Source organism: Triplophysa dalaica, chromosome 23, assembly GCF_015846415.1.
Source record: "Triplophysa dalaica isolate WHDGS20190420 chromosome 23, ASM1584641v1, whole genome shotgun sequence".
NCBI classification, from domain to species: domain Eukaryota; kingdom Metazoa; phylum Chordata; class Actinopteri; order Cypriniformes; family Nemacheilidae; genus Triplophysa; species Triplophysa dalaica.
In genome coordinates this window covers 145,001-155,000 of record NC_079564.1, presented here as the reverse complement: position 1 = coordinate 155,000, position 10,000 = coordinate 145,001, and the positions used below count along the sequence as shown (strand labels likewise).

Below are 10,000 nucleotides of genomic sequence, written 5' to 3'. Positions count from 1 at the left end.
ATGTTTTTATTGAACACAACATGTAAACATTCATAGTGCAGGGTGGAAAAAGTATGTGAAACCCTAGGCTAATGACTTCTCCAAGAGCTAATTGGAGCCAGGAGTCAGCCAACCTGGGGTCCAATCAATGTGATGAGATTGGATGTGTTGATTAAAGCTGGCCAGTCCAATAAAAAACACACACCAGTTTTGAGTTTGCTGTTCTGAAGAAGCGTTGTCTGATGTGAACCATGCCTCGCACAAAAGAGCTCTCAGAAGACCTACAATCAAGAATTGTTGACTTACATAAAGCTGGAAAGGGCTACAAAAGTATATCTAAAAGCCTTGATGTCCATGTGTCCACGGTAAGACAGATTGTCTACAAATGGAGAAAGTTCAGCACTGTTGCTACACTCCCTAGGCGTGGTCGTCCTGTAAAGATGACTGCAAGAGCACAGCGCAGAATGCTCAATGAGGTGAAGAAGAATCCTAGAGTGTCAGCTAAACACTTACAGAAATCTCTGGCACATGCTAACATTTTTGTTGACAAATCTACAATAAGGAAAACATTAAACAAGAATGGACTTCATGGGAGGACACCACGGAGGAAGCCAATGCTGTCCAAAAAAAACATTGCAGCACGTTTGAAGTTTGCAAAAGAGCACCTGGATGTTCCACAGCACTACTGGCAAAACATTCTGTGGACAGATGAAACCAAAATTGAGTTGTTTGGAAAGAACACACAACGCTATGTGTGGAGAACAAAAGGCACAGCACACCAACATCAAAACCTCATCCCAACTGTGAAATATGGTGGAGGGGGCATCATGGTTTGGGGCTGCTTTGCTGCCTCAGGCCCTGGACGGATTACTGTCATCGATGGAAAAATGAATTCCAAAGTTTATCAAGACATTTTGCAGGAAAACTTAAGACCATCTGTCCGCCAACTGAAGCTTAACAGAGGATGGACGATGCAACAGGACAACGACCCAAAGCATAGAAGTAAATCAACAACAGAATGGCTTCAACAGAAGAAAATACGCCTTCTGGAGTGGCCCAGTCAGAGTCCTGACCTCAACCCGATTGAGATGCTGTGGCATGACCTCAAGAGAGCGATTCACACCAGACAGCCCAAGAATATTGCTGAACTGAAACACTTTTGTAAAGAGGAATGGTCCAAAATTTCTCCTGACCGTTGTGCAGGTCTGATCTGCAACTATAGGAAACATTAATAAAAAGATGTTTAGATGCTCTTCAGAGTGTCACGAGGGCTTCTCAAGCCACAGAAAACTCCAAACATGCATCAAAATGTTGGCAGAGATAAAATACATCAATAACTGTCCTGACCTTCCATCCATGTTCGTGTTTTAAACGCTCGTCCAGAAACCTGTACATCATGCCTTAATCATTGTGAGGGAACGTAAAAGATCAATAAAACTCAAGTCTTTTAGACAAAGTGAAGACAAATGTGAAATGATCGATACATGTGGTTAGGCTTAACGTCTTTACAATGAAAGATCCGGTCATCTTACTCAGACAAGTTCAGGTCACTCACCAGAGTTCTTTACGTCCAGCGTTCAAACTATTCTCCGCACGTTTGTGTGTTCAGAGGACAGACCTGCAGATTTACAGCAAAAACAGACTAACCCAAATAGCCATCTGGAGACATCATGACGTCATCCATTTATATCAAGTAGTACCATTTTTGGGAACACAGATTTTCTTTGGACACAATCTGGGAACATGTTGGATCATTTTAACCCAAATTGCACCCGTGGAAAGGTCTGGACAGCAGTTCGTGGCATTAAAAGTTAGGCTCTGTTTCCATCCATAGACATGATATTGTCTTACCCATAGTTAACATTAGATATATGGATCATTAGAGTCCATATGGGGTCATTGATACATCAAACTATGCGTCGTCATCATGGGTATGAAAACTGATCCTGTACACAAGCGATTAATGGCTGACGGAAATGAGATCATGTCAGGCACAGATGATCATCTGACTGAAATTAGCCATTTTACAGATAGAGTCATGCCTAATACACATGTGATTCATAAATTCATGAAGTAACATTCATCCACTTGACAGAACCAATTAACCTGTATATGACTCTTTCTTCTGTGGAACAGAATAGAAGATATTTTGAGAAATGGCTCAGTGGTTTTTTTTCATACAATGGAAGTCAATGGGGTTCAGTGTTGTTCGGTAACCAACATTCTTCAAAATATCTTCCTCTGTGTTCTGAAGAAAAAAGAAAGTCATACATGACATCAGGGTGAATTAAAGAGGAAAGAATTTCATCATTTTTGGGTGAAATGTCCTTTGAGTATTAACTAACTGTTTTAAGGGTATGTCTACACTGTAAAAAAACTGTCATTTTACAGAATTTTACTCTCATTTTTACAGATATTTCCTTGTATTTTTGAATTACCATAAAAAGAAAAATACTATACATTTACAAGAAAACCATGTCAAGTTATGTGAAAAACACTTTTTTCACAGTATTTTTCTGGCACCCCAGCTGTCTCATATCATATATTATTAATGTTTTATTCAATTTATTTAATTTCATTTAAATTCATTTTTTATTTATTCCAGTGACTTTCATTTGGTTTTACCATCCATTTCAAAGATCAATCAATTGAATGTATTATGTATTTCTGATAATAATAATTGAAGTGATATGGACAGAATAGAAAGCACTTTCGAGTTATTGAAAGGTTGTGGGTTTGCACCTATATGATAACGGCTTGTTGGAGAAGGTTGGAGCCTCATCAGAGTTATTAGCATTGTGTCCTTGAGCGAGGCACTTAACATCAAGTTACTGATGGGCCGGTTGTCCCAGTCATGAGCTGCTTTGGATAAAAGCAGCCGCTAAATGACTACTTACTGGAACGATGGATGTTTGTTAACTCTCTCTCTCTCTCTCTCCTTCTTGTTCTTCAGTATGTGGCGTTTGGATCCCTCCTCTTCATTCTCATCTCCATTTCCACCTTTTGCATGGAGACACACGAAGCTTTTAACACCATCTACAACAGAACTGAGAACGTTACGGAGGGGAACGTCACGAAAGAGGAGATTGTGTACGAAGTGGTCACGGACAGTTGGCTGACGTACGTGGAGGGCGTGTGCGTCATCTGGTTCACCATCGAGGTGATCACGCGCGTGGTCTTCTGTCCCGACAAGGCAGAGTTCTTCAAGAGCGCGTTGAACATCATTGACTTCGTGGCCATCCTGCCCTTCTACCTTGAGGTGGGTCTGAGCGGGCTGTCCTCAAAAGCGGCGAAGGACGTGCTGGGCTTCCTGCGGGTGGTGCGGTTTGTCCGGATTCTGCGTATCTTCAAGCTGACGCGTCACTTTGTGGGCCTGCGCGTCCTCGGACACACGCTTCGCGCGAGCACCAACGAGTTCCTCCTGCTCATCATCTTTCTGGCGCTGGGAGTTCTCATATTCGCCACCATGATCTACTATGCCGAGAGGATAGGAGCGAGTCCCGACGACCCTACAGCGAGTGGGCACACCACCTTCAAAAACATCCCCATTGGTTTCTGGTGGGCTGTGGTGACCATGACAACACTGGGCTACGGAGATATGTATCCTGAGACGTGGTCAGGCATGCTGGTGGGGGCGCTGTGTGCCCTCGCAGGGGTGCTGACTATTGCCATGCCCGTGCCCGTGATTGTAAATAACTTTGGCATGTATTATTCGCTGGCCATGGCCAAGCAGAAGCTGCCCAAAAAGAAGAATAAACACATCCCGCGAGCTCCGCAACCCGGCTCACCCAATTACTGCAGGCCGGACGCCCTCGCCATGGCCACAGCCTCGCCCCAGAGGATCCTGGGTAATGTGCTAGGCGGTGTGCTGGGGACAGGCGGGCTCAAGGGTGATGTTGGCTGCCCTCTAGCTCAGGAGGAAATCATAGAGATTAACAGAGGTGAGATGGACACACATCCTTAACATGTCAAATGTGAAGATACAGAGTCCTAAGAGTTCAGGCTGGACACCAACATCAATCTCTCTCTCTCTCTCTCTCTCTCTCTCCAGACTCAAAGCAGAACGGAGATGCTGCCAGTGCCGCTTTAGCAAACGAAGACTGTCCCACCATCGATCAGGTTCTCAGTCCAGACGAGCGCAGCCCGATGGGCCAAACCAGAGAACGTTACCAGCAGGACAGAGCCTGTTTCCTCCTCAACACACGAGAGTTCCGACCCACTGATGGAAACGTGCGGAAAGGTACGTTCATGTCTTCTACATACCGGTTACACATGCTGACTCATATTCACACAGACCAACATCTCCACACTATCTCAGCCTGCTCCTAAAAACAGACACGCTGAGTATTAAAGATGACTTTCTATCTCTAACGGACGTCCCTCGAACCATTTCAGACTTCCTCTCAGTCGTAATGACATACAGACTCGTAGGCTCTCTTCACACTTGGGTTGTTTTATCTGTGGAAACGCAGTTTGTAATGAAGTTACAAACAGTCATATCCCAATTATATGAAATACAGATTTAATTATAAAGATAATATGCTATTTGTTGATCTAGCTAATTTTTATATTTGATCTTTTGGAATTAAAGGTGGACCAGAGTCACAGGGTAATTCCCATGTGTTGATCCACTGTGCTTATGGTTCATTTAAAATGGACTCAAGTGTGAAAACGCCCTTAAAATTGAGATAATCTGACACTGCATTGACTCATTGATACTTGTTTATTTTCCTTCACTACATCAGTTTTTTCGTGTTTTGCGTCTCAATCAATTTAATTCAAATCTCAACTCATTATCCCAGTGCTCCGGCCTCCCTCTTCTTATGCACATTTTATTTCTTCTGTTTGTTGCGTCATTGATCTCAACACTAAAAAACGACCCTGTTCTGTCACCATCAACGACCACGCCAATCTGACACACACTGAAACACAATGACGACATACCAACACAAACATGTTTGCACACAAAATCCAAATCTGCATGACTGTGTCATTGTTGAGAAGTGTGTGGATGTCTTTGTGTTGTGTTGTTATCCTAACAAGTGTCATATGAAAAGAAACTGAAGTGTTTAATGATGTCACTGAACGTGAGTTAAGGTTGGGTTTCACACACTCTCTGACACACACATTAGCAGACAGATTTCTTCAATTATCAAACTGCTGACCGTCTCACTCTTGACAGTCATGAACACATCATGTATCCCCTCAGCAAGATTAAACTCAGCATAAATGAATAATCCAGAAGGACGTGGTGTGGTGCGTGGAGAATTTGTGTATCACAACACAACTTTTCTATTTTGAATTACTGAAAATAACCTTGAGTTTTGTGAAATGAGCGCCTCACGTTGGCCACAGGTCTATCATGCCATCTCATTTATTACTCCGAACGCCACATGTTGCTCAGAGGAGAAGGAAAATCCAACCATAACTCAGACTTGTTCAGATCTGTAACACTAACCTCGTACTGTCATGAAATGAAGGTGTTTGTGGGACAAAGTGGGACACTGTAGAGTTGTGTAACAAAGATAATTGACTGTTTTCAATGTCCTTTGAGATCCACTGCATTTACAAATGGAACCTGCTGGAGTGTGTGCGTGTGTGTGTGTGTCTGTGTGTGTTCAGTGGGATCTCACACGTTCTGTATTGTCTTTCTCTTCAGGTTGTGTCATATCCCGCGTTTGTATGTTGGCTTCTTCATATATTCTCTCACTGTTTCACTGTCTACCTCCGTCCTCGCTGTATGTGTGTGCGCGCGTGTGTCGTGGTGACGTCGCTTTGTGTTTTCAATGTGTGTTACTCACCCCACTGGTGACCTTTAACCCTAGCGCCATTCTGGACGCACACACATGCACACCGAGGCAACACACACGTTCAGTACACGCGAGTTAAACTTTGTTATGGTGTCCATTGTGCTGTGTTAAATCCTCTCGCTGGGGTTAAACGTCAGGGGTCGATAGAGGTCTCGGGGAATTCAAATGAGCAGACGTTCTCCGTTCTGTGTCACGCTACCAACGCCGCGTCATCCGCATTTGAACCGTTTGAAAGCGAAACTGAGTTGACAACGTAGCACCGAAGACAAACGCCGACAATGATGTTGTGCGACACAGCTCTGAGAATCTGCTCATACTACCTCAACCTGCCTCAGTTCCTAGCGTAGCCCGGAAACTCCTATGAGAGTCTGTGTGTGTTAGCCTTTATTGTGAGGTGTGTGGGTGTCACATTCTGACGTGTGGCTGACTGGTTGACAGACAGACACTGGGATATTTGGACAGACTCACAGACAGACTGATTGGGGAGAAGGTAAGAACCAACTGTAAAACCTCGCCAACTCTCCCAACCCCGCCTCACCGGCCCTAACCCAGGCTTGAGCATTGTCTCCTGAGAGGGCAGTGCCTATCACTTCAACATCCAGAGACACACACTGATATTCTCCTAAAGACTGGTGAATATGTGTGTGTGTGTGCGTGAGTCCAGCTCTTCAGACCCAAGCAGATTGTGAACTCATTGGCCTCTTCTCTTGCCAAACTGCCCACCTGGATCTGTTCCCAAACCTAGTGAGAGTCCCTCCTAAACAGCCTTTTTAGGCTTCAGAGGCGTGTTGTTGATGTAAAGGTTGTTCTGAGCAGCAGGAGACAAAACCAGTCATGTGTGCCCATTGCAAAGACGTCATCGCAAATACAGTGATTGCTTCTTATTCAAATTTAATGTTAAGATTTCATAACATTTTTACATGCGTGTTGTGGTTCATGAAATGTAAACTGAGGCTTTGATCTGGGAATATTTTAGAAAACAACACACAATGAAAATGACAATACACCAACAAATCTTACCTAGTCAAGAGAACTTTGGTTAATGCATGAATTATTTTTTTGAGTTTTATAGTTTTTCAATGTGTTTTATTTATATATTTGAATACAACCCAAAATTATTCATGTGCAGTAGTTTGCAATTTTGCCAAATAATTTTGTTCAATAAAAACCATAAAGGTTTGAAGAGTTGATTTGTACAACCATAGAACTCCATTTAAAAAAAGGTTCAAAGATCCTATTTATTGTTTTGTGCATTCCTATTAATATCAATGAAAGTGCAGTTGGGTTGTGTTCATGAAGAAATAATAACTTAAAAAAATGCAGCAAACTAACACAACAAAACACAATAAAAACATGATGACATCATAAAAGACATAATTTTTAAACGCAACTTTTTCTGTTTTTGCAAATAAACTCAATTGCATACTCCTCCTACTTTGATGATGTCATCTTACCTGAGGCGGCTTTTAGGACATCACTTGTTCAATACAATCCCAGAATGCATTGTGACACTCTCAACCATTTACACTCCAAGATGCCAGACTTATATTTATTATAAAATGTAGTTCCACAAAAGTCAACCCAGAAAAAACAGAAGAAAGTGTGTTTCACCCAACACTCGTGTGCACTTTATATTTCTTCTGCTTATTTGAGTTCTCAAAGGCAACATCTCCTCAGTGCTTCAGTGCATTATTTGTGTGAGGCGTATGAGTGACCGATAACAGAATTAGTGTCATGGTGAGCATTTTAAAATCAGTCACTTATAATCTTGGGTTTCAGTTAGCGTAGCGTGAGCCCTCAGAAGCGTGCTTCCTAGACAGCAGACATGGAGGCAGCTCGCTAGAGTTTGGTTAGGATCCAAAGCGTCTCATTGAAATGGACATCACTCTGTCAATTTGGATTGATAAAGAGAGTGAATCAAATACTCGGCCTGTCCGATTGACCAATGGGAGTCAATTTAAGATCTAAATATACTCGCCATATCTGGATTTCTCAGAGACACACACCATATTGCTCTGGGTGTTAAAGTGATCCCTTCATGTGCAATATAATCCCTAAATGCTATCCACTGTTATAAGAAGAGTGTGTGTGTGTGTGTGTGTGTGTGTGTGTGTGTGTGCGCGTGTCCTGTGCTAATGCTGTTTGCATGAGACTGTTTGCTCAGCTGAACTCAGTATCAGACTTCTGGAAGTCTCTGTTGGGATGGCCACTGTGAGTTCTGTGTCTCTCTCTCTTCTTTGTATTTCTTCATCTCTCCTTGATTGTCCCGCAGATGTTTCTACTCTTGTGTTCAGTCTGTCTTAATGTTTTTTGGTCCACACTTGGAAGGGAACATGAACTGTATGGAGAACATCATTAGTCTCTATGTTGTGTACAAAATTCACCCCAAATGAAAACTCTGTCATGAAGTTGTCGTCCTCATGACATTTTTTTATGTTTCACAATGGAAGTGAATGGGGACTGGATCTTGAGTCACCTCTTTTATCAGACAGAAAGTTTACAAATGATTACAAAATATTCATTTTTGGTTTAAGTGGCAAAGAAAATACATTCTGGTGAAAGGTTACAAAGATATCAGTATTTCTTTGGAGTCATGTTTTCAAATTAATTATTTACAATAATGCAAGAATCGTATCCAGAGAAAGTAAATGGTGTTCATTTAGATTTCATGTTGAGGTCTGTCAATGAATTGTGTCTTTATCGGGTTTGTCTATTTTTTATATAGAGTGAAAAAACTATGTAATTTAGACAGTGGAATAAACACTGTATAATATCTGTCCCAATGATTCAATTTTGTTTTGATTCAGTGATTTGATTTATATGAAATCTAAATTTTCTCACAATTAAATTGATCCCAAATTGCAATTTTTTCAATATAAAATGTTAAAGGCACAAATGCACGTGTAGCATTTTAGTGAAGAATTTAGTTGATTCATTTCTATAATCAATACATGGAGCTTTAATTTATTTTTCATTTCCAACACAAAACTCATCACAGACGCACACCCACACACACACTCTCCTTCCTCGTGTTTTTGACCTGCATGTCTGTGTTTCCTCTGCAATTGTGCATTTGCTATCCACAACTTTTGCAAATATCACAACTCATCATTTAGAGACCCATGGTGTACGTCATGTTTCCAGAAATTCGGGACGATTGGATTACAGTTGTTTCAGTATTTAAAGGAAAATCTATCAGTTCACTCTGGGCAGCGGTTTCTTGTCTGAACAGTAAGAAGTTCGTTTAGGTTTAAAGACGAGTTTGAGAGAACACAGATGAAAACAGCAGATCTGCTCTCCTGTTACAAAGCTGTGCATTCCAGCGGTGAGCGGCGTGCCACGACTGCGCCGCTGTGCGTTCTGGGCACAAGCCGACTGATAGAGCTTAATTGTGGGTAATGTGAACTCCCTCTATCTCTAACAGCCCGGCGGTCGATACGCCGACCAACTGCCAGAACAGAGCGACCTGAAGAACCATCTCACTGGTCGTCGTGTCGTGTGACCTTCATCGCATCATCCATAAACACCCAAAACACATTATCAGCCATCACGTGATATCACTTCCTGTCTGTGTAAGCATGCATTTCAATATCATGCACTGATGACTGATGCGGATGTTATGATGGTCACACGTGTCGAGCCGACCATCACGTCAGGGCATCTAAGTGTTGTTGGGATATTTGCACATGTTGTCTTCATGTCTTTGCGCTCTGTGACTAACACTCATCTCATCCCTCATATATCTCCAGGCCGCCATTGCAGCGCAAGTGTTTGTTACGCGTGACTGTGGGTAGGTACAGTATATCATCTCTGTTTCGAAGTGCTCTTTATGTCTACTTCCTGTTTTACAGTACCTTTGCAAATCTAGCGCTAGACATATTGTGTTTGTCCTGCTGAACATTTGAAACTGGTAAAATACTATATAGAGAACACTACACAACATTTTGGCACAGATATAAACTCATAAATGAAATCAGAGGCTGATAGTGTTTGACATGAAGATGCTGGCATTTAGTTTTGTGTGGCTTGATTTTTATTTCCATTTGGATCCCTTAAAAAAATAAGTCTATTTATAGTTCAGTTCTTTTAAACTAACAAATAAAAATGCACATAAATTTCAGTAAACTTTTCAGTTAAAGATAGTTCATGTATAAAAATGATATCTCATTAGAAACATAGTAGTGGACTTAAAGTGCATAAATAATATATAA

General features: G+C 41.7%; 1 protein-coding gene across 2 annotated transcripts in view; it reads left to right on the top strand.

The window, feature by feature from the left end:
- The window catches only part of kcnc3b (potassium voltage-gated channel, Shaw-related subfamily, member 3b), a 45,794-nt gene that overhangs the window by 20,653 nt on the left and 15,141 nt on the right, over nucleotides 1-10,000 (top strand). Inside the window, exons 3-5 of one of the 2 annotated variants that reach the window (XM_056737874.1) lie at nucleotides 2,933-3,920; nucleotides 4,031-4,219; nucleotides 5,639-5,659. In XM_056737874.1, the coding sequence (XP_056593852.1) occupies nucleotides 2,933-3,920; nucleotides 4,031-4,219; nucleotides 5,639-5,659 (1,198 nt within the window). The remainder of the gene's footprint in view (nucleotides 1-2,932; nucleotides 3,921-4,030; nucleotides 4,220-5,638; nucleotides 5,660-10,000) is intronic. The other variant, XM_056737875.1, reaches the window with a different exon arrangement.